The sequence below is a fragment of the Callorhinchus milii genome, unplaced genomic scaffold, assembly GCF_018977255.1.
Source record: "Callorhinchus milii isolate IMCB2004 unplaced genomic scaffold, IMCB_Cmil_1.0 Scaffold2, whole genome shotgun sequence".
Taxonomy (NCBI): domain Eukaryota; kingdom Metazoa; phylum Chordata; class Chondrichthyes; order Chimaeriformes; family Callorhinchidae; genus Callorhinchus; species Callorhinchus milii.
This window is the reverse complement of record NW_024704743.1, coordinates 76,032,959-76,054,123: the sequence shown is the minus strand read 5'-3', so window position 1 is coordinate 76,054,123 and position 21,165 is coordinate 76,032,959. Positions and strand designations below refer to the sequence as shown.

The 21,165-nt window shown below is 37.1% G+C and overlaps 1 protein-coding gene across 2 annotated transcripts in view; it reads right to left on the bottom strand.

Moving 5' to 3' along the window:
• Positions 1–688: 688 nt before the first annotated feature.
• avl9 (AVL9 homolog (S. cerevisiase)) overlaps positions 689–21,165 on the bottom strand; it is a 38,192-nt gene continuing 17,715 nt past the window's right edge. The window contains exons 8-16 of one of the 2 annotated variants that reach the window (XM_007900867.2): positions 20,252–20,290; positions 18,120–18,189; positions 15,802–16,331; positions 13,519–13,653; positions 12,050–12,269; positions 10,269–10,386; positions 8,888–8,941; positions 3,934–4,022; positions 689–3,532 (exon numbers count right to left, since the gene is read on the bottom strand). In XM_007900867.2, the coding sequence (XP_007899058.2) occupies positions 3,417–3,532; positions 3,934–4,022; positions 8,888–8,941; positions 10,269–10,386; positions 12,050–12,269; positions 13,519–13,653; positions 15,802–16,331; positions 18,120–18,189; positions 20,252–20,290 (1,371 nt within the window). In that variant the 3' untranslated portion in view covers positions 689–3,416. Of the gene's footprint in view, positions 3,533–3,933; positions 4,023–8,887; positions 8,942–10,268; positions 10,387–11,073; positions 11,124–12,049; positions 12,270–13,518; positions 13,654–15,801; positions 16,332–18,119; positions 18,190–20,251; positions 20,291–21,165 lie in introns of those variants that run through there. The other variant, XM_042332232.1, reaches the window with a different exon arrangement.

The window sequence follows — 21,165 nt, the reverse complement described above, 5'->3', positions numbered from 1 at the left end:
TGATAGGGTCACGGAGCCTAGTGCGGGAGAGAACACGGGCTGCAGAGTTCTGGATGATCTGCAGTCTATGGAGGGAAGAGTTGGGGAGGCCGACAAGCAAGGAATTTGCATAGTCAAGCCTTGATGTTATGAATGCAATGTATGAGGGTTTTGGCGAACGGTCTGAGACAGTGGCGGAGGTGGGGAAAGCAGGGTGGGTCATGACACGGATGTGGAGTAGAAAGGATAGTTGAGGGTCAAACAAGACACCAAGGTTCTGGACTGGCCTGGTAAGGTGGAGTGTGCATCCATGGATGGTGATGCTGCCAGCGCCTGAGGGGTGGAGGTGCTGACGGAAGCCAATCAGGAGAGCCTCGGTCTTGTTGATGTTCAACTGTAGAAAGTTAGCTCTCATCCAGGACTCGATGTCTGACAAACATTGTGTCAGGACAGCAGTGGTTCTGGAGTCGAGGGTGGAGGCAGAGATGTACAGTTGGGTGTCATCCATACACATGTGGAAGTTGACCCTATGTCTGTGGATGATGTCACCAAGCGGGAGCATATAGTTGTTGAAGAGGGGGGGACCAAGGATAGAGCTCTGTAGAACACGGCATTTCTTTTTAAAAAAAACCATTTCTTTTTAAAAAAAACACAAATCCGTTTGCTACTTATGCACATAATTCAAAGCAATAAAACCCTGACACAAAACTGAATTTGAGAGATTTAATCAATTCTAAACTAAACATGACTTGTACATCTGTGCAAAGATCCTAGAAACAGCAAAAACATTTTTCACTGGCATAATTACAAGATTAAGATTTATTTAAAACACAAAATATCAAATAAGTTCATACCTTAAGTCCATAGAATGTTTAAACTGAGTGAGTGGAAATGCAATGAATTTGTACTAAACATCTGCAAAGCTATATTTTCTATAGAATCAAATCAAAACTGCAGTATAACATGTACATCTCATTCGCAGGTTTAGCTTTACATAGAATTTAAATATTTTGAATAAAATAACTTTATTAAGTGTTTGACTGTATGAGCAAAATCACTGCATAGATCAAGCTGAAAAACTATACTTTTCACATTTTCTATTTCATAGTTGAAACTATTCCTGCAATAAAAAATTATATATTTTTTGTCTGGCAGTAAAACGTTCAAAATGCTTCTGCAATCTGTGCTCCCACTGGATTTACAGAAGGTGAATCTATAGAAGAAAAACATTCAGACTTTCTCTAAATCTGGGTTGAGCGTTATAATTAGTTACAGATCAATGAATTTCTTTTCGTCAGATGGGTGTCTGCAGAAACCCATCACCATGCTTAAGAGTATCCAACCCAAGCTGAGAATTCTATGCATCCCACCTACACATGCAAATCCCAGAAATATGTTGGAATGGGATGCACACTCGCTCCTTGGAGGGACGCATCCTGCTCACCTAATTCCGGAAAGTATTAACTGTGAGCTTAAGAACATAATATAATTTCCAAATAAAGTGTAAAGTTTGCCTTATTCTTTTCCCCCTTCACTTTTATCCATTTTTAATAAGTGGAATAAATCTAGATGGCCGTCAGCAGAATGGAAGAATGTTGACCCTGCAATAGTAACTAGTTAAATGTTTAGGGTTGGGAAATTTGAGGGAGATTGAAAGGTTCTTCCCCTAAAATACTCAAAATATACAATTACATTTTATTCCATAACAAGCTATACATGCCTGAACAGGTGATGTAAAAATTCAACCATGCTTAAAGTTGAGAAGCATGATTTTAAACCATATTTCTACTTAAAATGCACTTGAGTTTGTGGCCATGTCTACCACTCTGCAACAGTGAGTGTAAAAATGATATCAAGCACATTTTTTTATATTTGTAATATTTTACAATGTCATCTCACCAAACAGTTCATTTGCTAAAGTTAGTAACAAAAGAGCCATTCAGAGAGCATTACACTCAGATAATACACTTTCAGTTTTCATGATTTACTATATTGCAGTGCTAAACATCTGGGAAGGAAGTAAGATAGCGTTCTCAGTAGCTGAGCCCAGAATGACATTTTCCCTTTATTGTATTCCCAGTAATTTAAATGTAACTTGTTCATAATTAAATACATGCAGCAAACAACTGCTTCTTGCACAAGCAAAGTTTTTTTGGTAATGACTTGGCTTTATAATAAAAACTAAGACATATTTATATTTCAAGCAGAAGCCCCATATGGTACAAAAGTAGGAGCAGGTTTTAATTATAAAAGAGCTACTTGTGTTTCATACATTGACTGCTGAAATCAAAATTTCAAACAAGCTTTGGACAGACTGCCATTAAAAGGTATGTAAAAAATGTAAACCGTTTACCAATTTGTTTGAATATTAACGACCCAACTCAAAAATGATGACCAGATGCTCAATTTGTTGTAATTAACCAATTAAATCCAATACATTTTCATGTCTGATTAAAGGACATTTTTCAAAAAAAACTAGCTCAAAAGTGACATTTCCTGGCTGCCCCTGTGTAATATTCATGTTAAATCTAGGCTTTGTTAGTGTGTGCAACTATGACCAGTTCCATTTAATGTTTTGACACAAAGCAGGGAAAAAAGAACATGGCTACAACATGGCTACAGTAAAAACCTGTGCAGGTGTAGCATTTTCCAGTGATAGGAGAAAACAGTTACACATCACCCACTAACAATGCTTTTACATTACAGGTTTGTTTGCCTCCATCGGCAACAAGTAACGAAATGTGGCCAACTTTTCAGGCATTGAATATCTGCAAACCTTTACTGGAAATGGGTCTCCCATTGCCTCTGCAGTGAGGCATGCCAACAACCAAATGATAAAAGTTTGGTGTCAGTGCTGTTCCTCATGTGCAGAACTTAAAAGTGATATGCTTCTTTCAATTAGACAATTCCCCCCCTCCAGTTCTGCTACAGTTATTTAGGTAGCAGAGATCTAGAAAATGTGATTCAGGCTCATCTCCTGACTTCTGCTACCATTATTTCATTATAAGACAATCGTGGAAACTACTTTAAAGTGTTGTATGTTCCATTCTGTGGGGGAAAAAAAGAACAAACTGGTTCCAAATTTAAAAGTGGTAGCTGTGCTATTAGACAAAGCTGAGTATCAATGACTTCTCTTTTCCATTTCTCCAGATCCAAAATATAAAAGTGACATTAGAAGAGAACCCAGGAAACATGGAACTCAGTTGGTCCAGCTTGGGACTGTATATCGAGAACAGATAAAACATTGATGTGTGTAGTCTTCATAACGGCACTGAAAATAGGCCATCAGTGAATTAGATGATCTCCTGACTTTTGCTACCATTATTTCATTATAAGACAATCGTAATTATAATAATAATAAAAGGAATGATAAGAGTCCCAGCTCACTAAACAGAATGGTACAGAGTGCCTACTGTAAACAGCACAGCTCTGATTGGCTATTGCTTTCCGGTTTGTCTTTCAGTGTGGGGTGCTGCTGTCTGCTGGTTGAAAGTTGAAAACCAAGAACTCATGGCTGACTTGGCACTAGTCAATGCCTCTCCAACAGACTGACCTGCAACAGGAACCAATAAAAATAAATGGATCAGAACAGTATAATCAAGCAGCTGGAATTATTCAGATCCTTACCAGCAGAGTTCAAATACAAGGAGCAAGTTCAAAACTGGGAATTGGAAATAAGGAGGGTAATCAATCACTTTGTTTTACTCAGTAGGTAATAACTTGTGAAATAAGGCATCAAGGAAGGACACTGAAGAGGGAATTATAAAAGAGTTGGAGGATACGGTTGGTAGAAAGTGCCACTGTAAAACATAGCTGACACCTGAATAGACTCCCATTAATACATATCAGGTTTAAGAATCCTTAAAGTAGGACTGCATCCTTGAAGTGCTTTAGGATATCTTCTTGATGTGAAGGCACTAACAAAAGCAAGGATTATTATTATTATCTTCTTACCAACTGCCTTTCCTGTCTGTACCACACTGCGGCTGGTAGAGACCATTGCATTGCCAAGCTTCTTCCCACGTTCACTGTTCTGTACAGAACTAAAGGAGAGAAAAAAAACAAATCAATTAAAAAATCCTTCAGTTCATAAATATGGTCTTTGTATTTCAGAAAAATTCCTAAAACGGAAGCTGTAGTGAGATTTTATATTTTGTGCTATATGTGTGGCTACTATTCTTTGTATGTGAACAGCATAGCTTTTTTTTGCCCAAACAACCTCACATCTGACCCTCAATCGTAAGATACAAGGACCCAATCTCCAAATACAGTGTCAGGAGAGAACTTATTAGTCATCCACCAGAGAAAGCGTATCCTGTGAATAATGTCTCCACTTCCAAGTATCTGATAAAACAGCCTGTTTGCATAGAGGAACTTTATATCGGTAATATAATTTTTCTATGTTGATTTCATTTTGCACAAGAGTCTCTTTGACCTATATAAAAATATACAACTTCTCTGAAATTTTTCAGAAAATGACTCAAAAACATGACCATGATTCACAGTATGTAGTTGAAGGGATTTCTTGAAACATCATTCTAAGCCCTTCCACTCCAACTCTGGGATGACACTAATCCTTATTTATATCTCAAATGACTGAGAAACAACTTTCATTTATATAAAACCCCTCACGTAGCGTAGTGTCTCGGAGCGCTTAGATCATGTTTTACATGCGAGAGAGAAAAAAGCAAAACAGATACAAGCCTGTTGGGTCTCTGCTAAATGCACTCCAACATGAGGGTGCAATAGAATTGATGACACTGCATTCTTAGATATTCATTTAAATGTTCAGGGAAGGAAACAATGTGACACTTGGCTATCTTTGTGAAGCTACTGAAAGATATAGTGGTGTATTTAGAGGTCAGTACAACATATCACAGGAAGGACAGGGAGTTTGGTTTTCAACGTCCTATGCAAAGGGGTGCTGGAAGGGCACTCTATAAATCCAATTTGTAGTTAACAGATTTAATCCAATAAATTTTCATGTCTGATCAAAGGACATTTAAAAAAAAAACACAAGCTCAAAAGTAGCATTATCTGGCTGCCCATTTGACTAGGAAATTGAAAGGACCAGAGAGTTTCTTTCCAAATGTAATCATTTTCATTAAATTAAAACCCTGAAGTGGATAGTTAACCTCCGGCACTGTGAGGATGCTTCCTCCAGACTCTGACCAGCATTATCGTTCCCAACTAAGTTATTTTAATGACACAAGCTGGAGTTTCCAATGTTAAAAAAATAGATCAATTTATTCTTTTAAAAAAAAGTATGTAATGCAGCAGATCAGACAGTACATTGCTTTGAGCCCCCTCTTGCTTTAATCCACCAGCCATTTGACAAGTGGTGTCAGGTTATGTGAGGTGAATTGCCTCACAAAAGGCAGAAACTATTCAGGTATCTGCAGCTTCTTTACCTCCTCTCTTTCCTGAGTATTCACCAAAGCAAATCACAATGACAAAACTTAAAAAAACTAAGTAACCTTCTAATGTGATTAATCGTGCAAATATCTATTTTGTTTTAGAACCCAACGTTTACCATTACAAACATAGCAATTGTAGTTACAAGTATGTCAGAGTTCCATTAAATTATTCAGTGTTTACAGTGATCAGGTGAACATGCCAGAAGTCAATATCACTGGGATATGCAAAATTAATTTACATCTGTTCACGGTTCATGCTCTCTCTACTAACAGAGCAACAGTGCAGATGTGACAATACTATGCATAAAATTTCCCAATTTATGCACACTTGAGACATACTTGTTGCTCCAGGTGCGTCAATGCAGCACTTTGCTGCATTACTTAAATGGGAAATTTATAATGAAAGTAACTACAATATACAAGCTATACTAATGTGTTGAGGTTCATCTTTTCCATTAGGAAACAGGTTTTTTCATGATTGGAAGATGAGAAACTATTATTTAGCATATCGTTCAACTTGGTTATTGGAGAAAATCAACACGAAACGTGTTTGTTGCCAACAGATGGTTAAATATTTAAATTGTCAAGACTAAATCTGTGTTAAACTTTTCCTATGAATACCTAGGCATAAATTCAGTTTGAATTGAGCCTTCCATAGTATATCTCAAGCACAACACACATCACAGAGAAACATTCAGTCATGGCAACATACTACCAGAAGGTGATGCTGTTGGTTCATTCCTTTTTGAACTGGATCAGAACAAAGGAAATTTTTAATGTTGTTCAGTCACTCCTATGTTAAAAAATAATTTCCCCCCTTCCAGTTACAAGTCATTAATGAACTAAGAGATTTCCCAAAGCATCAGTATTAATTATGCTGTGCATTGCTCATTATACAGAGGTGTTTAGAAGAAATATTGAGTAGTTCAAAAGAAAAAACACTACAACTTCTCTTCATCCTACTGATTGAACCAGACCCTTAGTACATGAACTAGTGCAACAAGTACACTGAATAGGATGCTAAAGGTTAAAATATAAAAGTTTTCTTCTGTAAAGTGTAGCTACACAATGCTTTGTTTTGCAATGACACGGATGACACTTAAGCTCTTTAAGATGCATGTACATCCAAGATGGGAAGATTTCATTGGCATAAGGTAAAATACTGCAGATGCTGGAAATCTGAAATAAAAGAGATGTGGCTGGGAACAGGCAGCATCTATGGAAAGAGAATGGATGACCTTTTGTCAGAACTGAACCTTTCGTTCTGATAAAAGATCATCAACCTGAAATGTTCACTAATTTTCCTCTCTCCACAGAGAGCCTGATCTGCTGTGTGTTCCCAGTGATTTCTGTTTTTATTTTATTGGGGACTCATTTAATCAGAAAAGCAGGAGTGAAGACATTGTGATCCATAAAAAATCCATAAAACACAATTATTTCAGTAGGATCTGGCATCTCACGGATCCTAGCAGCAAATAAAACTTCACCGGGCTACTAATCCCCAGTTTTTGGAGAAAGCAGCAATAGTACAAGTTGATAACCTTTCCTTCCCACCCTCCTGACTTCCACCCACAGCTTAAATGCCAAGCCAGCTTTGTCGAGACATCCTCGTGACGTTAAAGGCGATACAGTATATAAATGTAAATTTATATTGATTTAATAAAGTGAAAGGCTCCAAGTGCTCCACTATTAAGTGTAGGGTCAAATAACGTTTCCTTTATTCATTTAGCCTTTACATAAAAATCAACTATACAAAAACAGGTGGAAAGCTCAGATGAATTTGGGGTTAGTTTACACGCAGAAGCACCAATGTTTATTTTCTGTAGAGCCGTTAGTCACCTTCTCCTGGGATATTTTCTTTCTATAAAAACAAGTGTGTAGCAAATAGCTTAGCTCCTACCAAAGTATATGATAGACCCTGAGAAAGTACAATTTATTTTCAAATATAGAATGGTCATGTCACATCCCAAAGGTTGAATTTACTAATCCACAGCCAAGAAATATTTGTTTTACAATGAAAGTTCCCACATCCATGGGAATGTACATCCATGGGAATATAGTGAAACTAACCCTTTCAAGACACAGGGTGTCAAGTGAAGACTAAAAGTTTGATCTTGCCCTTCATGAGGTAGATGAGTATTAGGTGCAGGTTGGCACTGTTTCTGGACCCCAGAGTGTTGAGGTACTGCTGGAGTTTAACGAACTAAAACAAAAGCTTGCATTGAAAGCATTGTTCTGCAAGTTTCCTGTTGCTTGTCCAGCTCAGACCATCCTATCAATTAGAGCTTTGGTTTGTAGAACCCTACAGGAGCTGAGTGGGAGTTAAAAAAAAACTCATCCATGTATTGAGATTTAAACAGGCCTCTGGGCTTGCCAATCCACTTCATTATAAAGCTGGAATTGCTTCAACTACAGCAGTGTGAATGAGACATTAGAGCCCAGGTACCAGAATCATCTTAACTGCTATCCTCTAAACCATCACTGTGGTTTTGAAATGCATTTTGCAGTCCTCAGGCACAGCTCCAATGGTTATCGAGCTCCTAAAAATATTAATCCAAGTCATCAACTACTTCTTCCCTCATTATGTGGATGATTCTAAGGCATACACTATTTGACCTAAGGGCTTACAGAAATTTGATTCACCCTATTCCTTTGCAACACATGCTTCAATGATGTCGACTTCTGGGTATATAACTGATTCAAAACGACAAACTGAAATTGTCTTGTGTGGAAACTGAAGCAATAAAACTATTAACACATTTGCAATTTCCTGAACCTCTTATCTTTATATCACTGTGGAAGTCAGACCAACGGCTGACTTAATTTCTATAGTTTGCGGTGGCAGTGGCTGGGAGAAATAGTTTTCACAACTGGGGTTTGTGGCGAAGTCAGTTAAATCTAGTATGTAGACCCAATTTGGGCTAGGTTTCCCAGGAAAACTGTGGTGTAATCTTGAAGCCATAAGGGCAAAAAAGTTAAAGTAAATGAATCACAAGACCCAAAGGAGTTCTTTACAATCTGATTGCGCACTATTTGCATAAAGCTTCTTGCACTGGATGGACCATAAATAGCAATGATATCTGAAGTATGTATGCTATATTGGGTACCCCATCCTCAAGCGAATGGACTTTTTCCCTGGGTTAGCAACCTACATCAATGAAGGGAGNAAAAAGGATTCCTTTAATATTGAAAAAAGCCATTATAAGGTGCAAGAGATGGGGATCTCCATTTGGGTGGGTTTCGTGTGATGCCAAACTCAAGAGGCATTTGTCTCATTGATTCCTTTCTGCTCTCTCCTTTCCTGAATTTCAATGAACACCTATCCACTGGAGTGTGGGCCTCAATAAACAAGGAATAATTTACGTAACCAGAATATAGTAAATAGAAAATGAGCAATGGAATATAATTTCTATATTTCAAGTGCAGACAGATTCATTTCACGTAAGATAAGAATGATATACAGAAAAATGTTCTATTTTGACTTTACTTACTGTGAAAATCTTAGTTTGACATCTGACACATTGTATTGTCCCTGAAATGGGTGGCTAGAAAAAAGAAAGTTCCTATTATTCTTCAATATTCTATTCAAATTTAGTTCCTAACCAGCAATTCTAGTCATTATTCACGTAAGCACTGGGCTTCAAAATCAAATTAACTTGGAACTTAAAAATTAATTTGCAGAACTGTAACTAGAATTTTTTTGTGCAATGAAAATGGAATTTAGTTTCTATCAATACAATTTTTAAACATTCATTGATATTAATCTATATTAGGTGACTTCCTTTTGGAGCTAAACATGTTTTTCCAATCTCTGTTTTAAACATTTTGACTTGGGATTTAAGTAACAGATGTTAAAAATGACAAAATAGTAGCCCAAGTTGATTTGAATCTAAACTTAAATCAATCTTTAGAATCATAGGCTTAATCCTTTAGACCATTTGCTTTATTATAGTTTTCAAATAGCTAAAAGGAAATTCCTACATTAAACATCCATACATTATGCATGTAATGAGCAACGCATTGGAAATGTCAAGTCTGTAGGGGACAAAGATATGAAAGAGGGTTCTGGCTGTTTGAGAAGTGAGATAATGACGAGGTAGACAATGATAGAGGAAAGTGAATTCGATCAGGATAGTTGAGGTTCAAACAAAACACTGAGGTTCTGGGTAAGAGTGAGCGACTGGGAGGGTTAAAATCGTGAAGAGATGCTTGCGGGAGCGTCTCAATTTTGGATCTTGTTCAGAGGTGGGTTACAAAAATGTCCTTCCCAGCATAGTCTCAGCTTTGTTGACATTAGGTTGGAGAAAGTTACGCCTCATGCAGAATTTTAAGTATGACAGGCAGTCTGTCAAAATAACAGTGATTTGCAGTCAATGGTGGAGTCAGAAAAGTAGAGTTGAGTATCATCTGTGTATGTGTTAAAGTGGACCCCATGTCTGTGGATGCTGTCACCAGGGAAGCAAGTAGATGAAAAAGATAGCCAAAGATAAAGCCTTGAGGAAAATCATACAGGAGGAGAAGCTGTTAGAGAAGACGTAGTGAAGACACTGAGACATGAACGCACAAAGAAACCAAGATTGAATTTGCCTCTATTTCTGTGTCAGAATCTGGCTACAAGTCTGAACACATCTATTCCATAGATCCCCAATCTGATCCTACCTAAAGACTACGTTACCAAAAATTACAGCCGAATGCAATGAGCAAATGGTGTTGGCCATGAGAAAACAAAGTGAATTCCAAGTATCAAACAGGCAAGGTCAGCATGTTTTTGTAACATTAACCCATAAAATAACTTACCTCTGAACAAGATCCATCAACCAAACTGATGTGCATTTCAAAAATCATAATAGAAACATAACTTTATCAGCTTACCCTGGGTTAATTTCAGTGATAGCAGGGTGCTTGTTGCTATACCATACTCTGAAGTTATGTGTATTCTTCCATGCAGTAATAAATGAAGCACCATAGTCTGCCAACATTTTTTCATTGTCTGTAGAAAAACAGATCAAACAGATTATGGAATAATGGTATTCAGACATCTGCCAATATAACATTATTACTAATATAACATATTAGGCTCAACATTATTGCACATGAGAATATTAATACTGCCTTTCAGAACTATGCAGATCCCCATGTATTCATATTCAAGATGAGGTCGTTTGAGGTCATCCAACACAATATATAGATCATGTACTTCTCAAAATAATTTGATAATTGCATTCAATGACACACTGCAAAGCTAACAGGTAACAGGTAACGTGGCAGTGACTATTGGAAACTAAAGATTTTGACCTTTGGAGCCAAAAATCATTATTCTGGACTCTGCTTCTGTTCTTGAGATGCGTTCAATGGGACAGATATGTGGGAAGCTATGCCATTATTAGATGGGATGAATTATCTTGCACTCTTAACACAATATATCCTTAGAAATTAACTTTCAATTAGAACTTGGTAAGTGTGTGTTAAATCTGAGCATATACACTAACAATTACTGAACAGTACTGTGGGCATTTGATACACGATCTTTCAAAACAGTAACATGCAACAGTCTTCTCATCACAAAGTTAGCACAGTTTGTACTCAGATAGTAAGGTTAGGATGAAACTGATTTTTAAAAATTGCAACCAATAATTTCAACCTTACTTCACTTATTTTTATCCTCCTGTTAATCGTCTCCATACATAATTTTTCAGTGGAAAGCTTTAAAGTGTGTCCATCGCATAACTGAGTAATCACGAAAACATAATATTACTACAAACTTAACGTAGAAGAAAGCCAACAGCAACCTCTGATACACGCAAAAACTTAAAGAGTAAAAAAAATCCCTACAGGTGTGATACCAGACAGATAATATAATAATTATACAGAAAAGGATAATAGAAGTGACCCCTGATCTGTGTTAAGTTAATGAGTTCAGTGATGTTACGCTTCGGATTAAGTAACCGGGGTGGCCCTATAGTCCCCCTTTTACTGCCTTGGTTATTAGGCACAGATTGGCAAGAGCTAAGACCTAGGGGACCTCAGAGTATGCATTGGGGTACTGCTGGAGCATAACTAGCTAAAACCATATAGCTTGCAATTGAGATCAGCTTGTTCTGTCTAGGCCCACCCTACCCGTCAGGGCTTTGGCCTGCAAGGTTAACAGGAAGGGAAGAGCGGGAAGAATTCCTGTCCCAGAGACTGGTCTGCCCCTCCAAGTCCTATTGATGAGCCAGGCTGACTTGACTGTCATAAGTAATGCCCTGGAGTACTGCAGACCCTGGCTCATGAACCGCACTAAGACTGCCACAGAGGGTTCAATCGATTCCGACATTCTTTTGCCGAGCACGTCAACTTGGGAGCCAGCTTAGCTCCAAGGAAATCCCGTTTACCTCCTCCCAAGGAGAAATTAGGAAAATTCTTTTTCCACAAATGTTTTTGGGGACATGGACTGGCCTACCAAAAATGGTGATTGAACAGAATTAATATTTTTTCAACAAGGCATTGGACAAATATTTTAAGAATATAAAAGGGTTTGGGGAAAGGATAGGGGGAAGACACTAAATGGATAGATACATTTTGTAGCCATGGAGGTGCAATCTTTTCCGATGCCATCTCTGCTCTATTTGTGAACAACAGTCTATTCAGTGTATACAGAATTGACTTCTCACCTGGCTGTAAAGTAGTAGCAAGAAGGGAATGCACATAGAATGTAAACTGGGCCCTGATCCATTCATCTCCTCCTTCCCAGCCTGTCCCATCAAGAAATACATCATCTCGGTTTTCAGTCACATGCTTCACCAAGTAATCTGCAAAGCGCAAATCTGCCGTAGTGAGGTTCAACAGCTTGCGTAGTTCAGGATCCTGAAACTGTATCCGAGCTTCCTCAACCTGGGAAAACACAAGTCAAATGAAGTTATCTTTCCAATTCTATTCCCTTGGAGATTTCATGAATGTTCAGAGTTAAAATACCCAAAGAATTATCATTTCAAGGGCAGAACCAGGGAATAAACATCATAGTACTTCAGAGAATCACAATGTGTATTCCCAGGTTAAGGCTTGGTCCAGCTAGCTACTAGTTACGACTCATGCAAGCTATATGAATTTTTCCTTACTATTCGTACAATTTATTTATAAGTTAGGGTTAATACTAAAGTAATAAAGCAGTTCCTGAATTTGAGTGGCGTTACGTCTGTAATATTAGTCTTATTCTAAACATCTAGAAGACGTGAAAAGCGCTATATCAAATGCAAGGATTACTATTATTATTATTCAGCATCGGTGCACATGCAACATGCAGAACATGCAAAACCTGATGAATCAGATAGGATTTCAAACCTGTTGGGAGTTTAAATGGTTAAAAGAAAGATACATATGACTTAATAGAAGATATAAAACAATATTTGGAGTTACATCTTCCCTGGACTTGTCTGACAACATTATAAATGCTGGTAGTTTTAAACAAGGCCTCTAATATTAAATACGATTAAGTTGAACAGGCCTAGACTGAAATTCTAAAATTCAAGACACTTTCTCCAGTCAAAATTTATGAACTTAAATATTCAGATTAAACTTTTATCTTGAGTACCATTGCAATCAATTTAAAATTAAAGTGTAATTGGCACAAGAGTTCATAGTACAAAAAGCAACAAAGCTTGCTCTAAGACAGGTAAATTAAAATAATTTGTATCTTTGCTGCCAAAGTCGATGACCCTGAAATTTCTCCCAAATAAGCTTTAAAATTATTGGCAATGATGATAATAGTATTACTTTTTTTTCAAAAAAGGTTATTAATAATAATCCTTGCATTTGACAGCATCTTTGATATTGGGGTGCGCATCTCATAGCGCCTCACATAATTCACTGTAAAGCATACTGACTGTATTTGTAGGGGAATCCAGCAGTCAATTTTGCATACAACAATTTTCCACTCTACAAACATCTATAAATGAATGACACATTTTGTTGGAAACCAGTAGAAACTCACTCTCTTTTTAAATAGTGCCGTGAGGTCATTAAAATTTACGCGAAACGGTACACTAATGGGAAATCTGTTTGGAGAAGACAGTGTTTGGAGCATTGAACCAAATTATAGTTATTAGATTTTTTATAAATATATTTCAACAAGCCATGCACTTACATCAATAATTGCATCGCTCAAATGCTTCTGTTGTCGAAAAAGTATATTCGTTGCTCCAGCAACATATCCACGTACAGTGACATCAGAAAGAAGGTGGTGCTGCTGTAAAGCCATATATGGTAAACAAAGGTAACCCTGGAGAGAAAAAATAAAGATGCTTTTGAATTAGTGGAGTAATGGATTGTTCTTTAGCATTTAAAATTTTCAAATGACTGAAAAACATTGAAGCGTTAAACTTTATAAATGCTCTGAAAATGCCAATGTCAGATTTCATATTTAGTCCACTTTATTTCTGTGCCATATATCCTTACCTCACAACCTCTTGTAATAGGAAAATCTAACAACGCCCAGAGATGACCATAATCAGAAAATGGAATTAGTGTCATAATAATCCTTACATTTCATATAGTGTCTTGAACCTCGGGAAGATGTCTCAAAGCGCTTCACAGTAGATACTGTGAAGTATAATGACCGTGTTTTGTAATAATATTTGTATTTGACAATACTTATCATGTCAAGATGTCTCAAAGAACTTCACAGGATCTACTGTAAAGTGGTGCAGCTGTGTGTGTATTTTGTGGGTGAACACAGCAATGTCGCACAAACAGCCATGGAGTGATTAATCAATTGTAGGTGAGTGATCAATTGTATGATTAGACATTTGTCCCTTAAGTAATCCAAAATGTTCACTTTTTCCCCCACCAACAGTGACCTTCAGCTATATAAATTTGTATTGATAGACAAAGAGGAATGTTTATCTATAGTATGTAACTTCTCAGGTAGCTCAGATTATTAATTATGAACCAGAGACCCAACAAAAGTCACAGTAATTAGGAGATTTTTTTTCATGCAGAGTAATTAGGATACAGAATGCCCTACAAGGAATGGTGGTTGAGGCAGAATGCATAGTGGGCTTTAAGAGGAACTAGACAAATACAGTGAAACTCTGATGATTCGTCACCCCAAGGGAAATAGCACAAATGATAAATCATACGATAATTGTTCTTAATGTTACTGGATAGTTTTTTCCCCCAACCTAGTTTTTAGGTCATAAATTCATAAAATCTACAGGTATCCCATGTTTGCACCCACTTCACCCTTCCCCTGTGCTTCCATGTGTCTAATCCACCCCTTTTATATCAGAGTCCAAAGTAACTTGAAAATATCCTCGTCTACTATAAGGATACATAAGAATCTGAAAAGCAGGCCATATTAAAACTCTGGGTTCAGCAGGAAAAGAAAAAAGATATCTACGCATCAATGTGTGTGCGCATGTGTGTGTATATTTATGTACATCCAGCACCATGGGACATTCTCACAATGTGAAAGGTGCTATATGGATGCATTTTTTTGTTGTTGTTGTGTTCAAATTTAAGCAAGACATTTTTCTTGGGAACAGAAAACTGGGATTTTTGGAATTTAGTGTCAAAATCCAGAGTTTACATTTCATTTGCAGGAGCTAGCACCCAGCATAGGTTTGATCGGTTGAATGGCTTCCTTTAGTGCTTTTATTTCTGCGATACCAGTATTTATGAGAAGCAGAAAGAGAATAATGTCATTTGTTAATAGTATAGGAAGTTGAGACTAGCACCAGATATGTAAAACATGTTTGGCATTTGCTCAAAGTGCGTATCCTCAAATAAATTCTTGCTGAGCAATGAAGGCAACAGATTTGAAAACTTGTAAATAATTAGAACTCCAATTCCAGCCTGGTTTTGGCCACCCTACTTTAGGAAAGATGTCAAGGACATTTAATGGTTCTATGACATTTTCGCCCTCACTAGAGTTAGGAAGCAGCTTGCCAAAATATATTCCTAGGTAAAAAGTGTGCACAGTTGATCTGCTCTCACACTTCTCATTTGCTAGGAGGTGTGTAATAGCAGCTTGGTGGGCTCACACATCTCACTGTAGGAAAGACTCAGTGCTCAATGACCGCCACTGCTTGGTGGTATATTGAAATCATGAAACAGCCTTGTAGAGAATTTCAAAACCACATCACCATGCTCCTGTACAAAACACATCATAGCACCTAGCCATCTCACTTGACATTTGATGAATATTCCTCAAACATAAAATTTTTAAATTTTAAAATAAATTCCGCAAGCCTCCTCATTGCTTCAGACAATTTCATACTGTATCTGGCATCGACAATACTCGCATTCATATTCTTCAACGTGTTTAAGACTTTCTATGCTTGTATGTACTTTATATGCTTGCTCTCTGTACCAAGATTAAAATTAAAGGCTTACGGCAAATTTTGAAAACATTTTCCAAAAACATTACCTTAGTGAAGATAGCCAAAGGCATTCCATATTGGTCCTCCTCAAGACCAGAAATTAATCCTGGGACTATTACTGTCTGTCCCGTGTTAGCCTGTGGTTGTACTGTGACTGGAATAGAACCGGACTCTGCTGAAAAAACTTCTTTTTGATCTGAATTCTCTATTTGATCCAATCCTTCTTCCTTTAGTCCATTGTCAGTATCTAGAATGCTCGGGTCCAAGGTTTCCCAGTCACTCTCTGAAGAGTTTGGAGAAGCATGTTGCGGAGGTTGCAGATGCTGCTGTGGCCTGTCTGTTTGGTCAGATTTCTGAAGATCTGAAAATTTCACAACCTTAGCTGTAACTTTAATCTGCTGATCTTTTCCATCTTGAGCTCCATCATTGAATTCTGGACTAGGGTTTAAAATGTCTGCCTCAGAAATAGAAACATATTCTTCAGTATTCATACTAAGTTCCTGAAGATTAATATCTTCTGAGGTGCTCTTTCTTGGCTTGTATTGAGATGAATCTGCCAAACCATGTTCTACCATTCCTAAAATAAAAAAAAATTACTAGAAACAAAAACAGATTGCATGGCCTTCCCCATTCTCTGAACACAGTTGAATCGGCACAAAGGAATATTATCAACAAAACATTTGAATAATTCGACACTGTCTCTTTGTTTAGCAGTATTGTTTTAGAAATATATCGCACATCTTTTAAAAAATGTAAAACTACATTAAAAAGAGCCATAAAAAGAGTTTTGTGATACAATGTTCTTCCTCATGTCAATTCAAAATTATGACAAGTGATAAAAAGCAGAAATAGAACATTTTAATGCAATACGGAGGTCAAACTGGAGTAGAGCGACGATTTGGGGATCTTGTCTCTTATATATGGAGGTTCAAAACAAACTTTAAACTCTTAAACTTTAAACAAATTGAAATATTGCTGTACAACAGTTCAAACAGTGGAACAAGAAACTAGAAAAGATTTCAAGATTGTGGGTTCAGGTCCCATGTCAGGGGCCAGAACCTATATAAGGGAGTCTAAAGATGACACTCCAATGCATTGCTGGAGGTTCCATCCATCCAATGAGATGTTGAAACGAGTTCCTTCCCAGGTGGATGTAAAAGATCCCATGGCACTATTTGAAAAGGGTGTTTATCCCAGTGCCCTGGCCAACAAATCCCCCAAATAAAATTAGTCACTCTCTCCATGGTTGCTTGTGGGACATTGCCTTGAGCAAATTGGTTGCAGTATTCACCCACAAATGCACAGTCACTCCACTATATATGTTGCAAAGACATAATAAGGTGCTATGTCAAATACGATTATTATTCCTGCTTGAAACTGTTGCAATGTAGCCCCATTGTAATGTGCTTCATTACAGCATAGTTTGTTTACAAAGCAAATAGGATGTGAGCCCCATTCATGTCCAGACAGCTTTCTTTCCACACACTTGCTTCCGTGGCACATTTGAATGACATATGAAAAATTAGAATAATTGTTCACACTAATTTTTTTTAAAAAAAGTTGACACAAATAGAATTTAGTGGACAAAGTCAGAGGTCAAAGTCAAAGGAAAAAAAGGAACGAAACTTGGTTTGGGGAGCTTTTTCAAAGAATGAGGAAGTATCTTGAAAGAATGAGTAATAGGTATTTTCTTCCTCGTTCATTGAGAGAAGTCCTCCACAAACTCGTCTATCTTCTTCATATATGTGTGTATATATATATATAATATATGCATATATATTATATATACTAATAAAACAATGTCTTTCTGCATTTCAAGAAGGATCTCAATAACCGACTGACGTAGAGACACAAGTTACAACTCATTGGAAAGGTCTAGTACCTGGGAGTAAAATTGGCATATTTGTTTTTGGGTATCTCCTATCGTTCACAAGTTATTTTCAGTTTTGTGTTTTTCACTGCATTTACATCTGGTGGCTGCCAAGTCAAAGTGGCACTGTAAATCTGTATTGTATTCAATGTTAGTTCTTATGTCTATTTAAAGCAGTGACTAAAGATCATAGGTAGCCAGTGAACGCTAAAACTGCTTAAAGGACTAGAAATTTTCCCTAGAATTTATACAGATTGTTTTAGTATTTAGTTCACACAAAGTGATGAATGCGTGGAATAGACGTAGGGGGGTGATGAAGGTAAATTGTGCCACCCAATTTAAGATTTCCTGTTGTCATTTCTTATTGATCAATGTATTTTATTAAAAAAAGAAGTTCAATTCATTGCATCAAAAATGAATTCATACAATTCAAAATAAGTGTTTAGAAAGATAAATCATTAATACAATAATTTTAATTCTTCCCGAAATGCTCACCTGGAAAGAGTGATAGAACTGTCATCAATGTTCCAACGAGTCGATTTACTGGCGCCACATAAAACAGAAGCTGAAAAGAAAGATACTTTAATATGACACTCGAGAGAAATTAATTAAGAGAAGCATTTAAGAAGTAGGACTGAATCAATGTTTAGGTAAATTAAGCTGAATTTTACGTTTTAGGAAACTAAGCATCAGAAAAGCTTTCTCCATTTACACTGTGCTGCAGAATCAGCAAAGTAAAACTCAATATTAACTTTTCAGGAGAATCACTATTTGAAACCAATACATCACACCATCACATAGCTGTCAAGTGGCTTCGGCAACTTTTTAAACCACAAATACAGTAAACAAGCTGTTTTTCTACCTCAAAAATCAAACTCAAAGCATGCGTAAATTATTCCCTTCAACACTTAAGAAAGCCTTTAGATACCCTAAACTCATAATGGTAAACTCTCAGCAGTTTGTAAGGTAAAACCATAATGCTAAATGAGATAATATAAGCTTACGTAAAACATTTCCTACACTCATAAAATATGTTGTGCAGAGCTGAGGAAACACCATGGTGCAGCATATTAAGAGTTTGAAATGCTCTGTCTAACAGAATAGTAGAATATAAGTTTGAATCCTTCATTCTCCACAAGGTCAGTAATTCAATCACAAGAAAGCCAAACTGAGTGAAGTCATTTCTCTCTGGAGGGAAGGAAACTCCAAGGAAGAGACCTTGGACAAGCTTCCTACAGTTCCAAATGGTTGATTTACACACCTAATAATAATCCCTCCAAAACAAAAACAATAATAAATTGGTCATTTTCAATCCACGACTGTTTGTGGGACACTACTGTGCGCAATTGGCTGCCGCGTTTCGCCCACAAATATACAGTCAATTCACTTTACAGCATATTCTGTGAAGCGCTTTGAGACGGCTAGAAGACGTGAAAAGTGCTATATCAAATGCAAGGATTATTATTATTATTATTATTTCAAACAATTCTGATTACGAACAGTTTTTGGAACAACACTAAATCTTGGGGGACAAAAAAAAAAATTTTCTCTGCTACTCCTTCAGCTAAAATTCTTATGAATCCACAAAACTTCCACACAGCTTTGCAAATTAAAATTTGCAATGAAAATTACATCAGTTATAGCAGAAATAGATTAAAGCTATGAAGTTTCCGTTTTTGTTAAGTTCCAAATACAAGTTTATGTCAGTGAGAGGGCCTCGGAAATGCAGCTTGAATCATCAGTAACTACTTTAAATCCTCACTGCATCATTCAAGTATTAAGGTCTAATATCCAACGAATGTAACATGATGTATTTCTGCTTTATTTTAAAAATTTCTAGTGAAACCGGCCCAGTTTCCCATTGAATCAGCTGAAAAATTAGACCCATTGCCTCATCAGCAAACTGAAGTCAATCACATCATGTTCACTGGATGCCTTGGACTTTGTCAAATCCATTAAAACTGGAAGTGGACGAGGCCTTTATGAAGCAATGCAATTCTGAACCAGTCAGAAAGTTTTCCTCTGGCATTTACACAACACTGTTTTCATTCAGATAGAATCTCTGTGAATGACTCATTCTGAATTTATATCCATTCAACAACAAGGGTGAGGCGTGTTCCTTCTGCATTTCTATTGAACATGTTTCAGATTCCTCCGGAAGAGTAAATAGAACAAAATATTTGTTAAATTCTCCATACCAGTTAGAGGAAGATTTAACCATTTCATAAAACCTATTGTGTACAGAAGGCAATATATACAGAATTAAATGCAGAAATGGTTTCCTTTTCTTGCCATTTCTCTCCACTCACTTTCCCTTTCTGAATATATACCAACTCCATCTTACCTTCTACTGGGGTACAATCCCAAGACTGAGCACCATGGGGTAATTCACCCAAAGACAAGGATTTACTATGAGCTACGATACTGTCAACAAACTGCTCAGCAACACACATGGCAGACAAACTCAATCCATTCCAATCATCCAACTCATTTCAAGCAGCCCACTCTCCTGAATATGAGAACCCTGACCAAAGCCACTAATATGACCATTTGCACAATTAATTTGAACATATAATTATAAAGTGTTGACTATGAAGCTCTTTGTAGTCACTGAGCCCCTTTCTTACCTTTTTCTCCAAGAGAATCAACTTAAATAGAATTACTGTCTGGAAAAAGAAGCAAACAAAGCACTTTGTTAACATACCTTACAGTATAATTGTCTAAATAACTTTACATTTAAGTTTTTTTTAAAAAAACAGAAGTGCTCTATAATGAATGCCTTCGAGAGATCTTAAAGCCAAGCAATGTGTTTATTATTAGAACGACAACCTGCATTTATATAGTGCCATTCACGCCGAGCTGCGTCTTGGAGTGCTTTCAAGGCATTACATATAGCTGTGCACACATCTTTTTTGAGGTAGCTGTTTGGATTTTATGACGTAGAACATTTTGACAATGGAAATAAAGAAATATTAAAAATAACTTTTGAAGTTTACTGGACAGAACAGGTAAGATAGAGACTGAATGAAATATGTCATGCCTGTGTGAGTGGGAAAGGGGTGGAGAAAGAGGTAGTATGATAATACATCACTGTACAAAACCACTTAATTCATAGCCAAAACATCATCATTTTTGTGGTGATTTAGAGCCAATCATAATTTACAAATGTCCACTGGTATTGTTCGGTTTATATGATAGTCAACTGTATAGTTCAGTGGACCCAAGCATCCTCCGGTGGGAGAGTGGGGAGGGGAGGGGGAGGTAGGCAAGGATTTCTTGGAGATGAACTGCTTTTGAGGCATTTGGCAACAGAATGTCAGAATACTCAACCAAAGCCAAAGCTTTAGCTGGTAGTGTGACCATCGGTGGACAAACGGCTGAAAGCCAGCCAGGCAATGCTTTCAATGGCAAGCTGTGCAACTTTAATTGGTTAAATTTCAGTGGTACCCCAACGCACCACTCTAGGTCCCTAAATCTCAGATTTTGCCAAACTATGCCAAATACTCTCTGGGATTAGGTAAGCAGGGTGTCTCCCTCCATG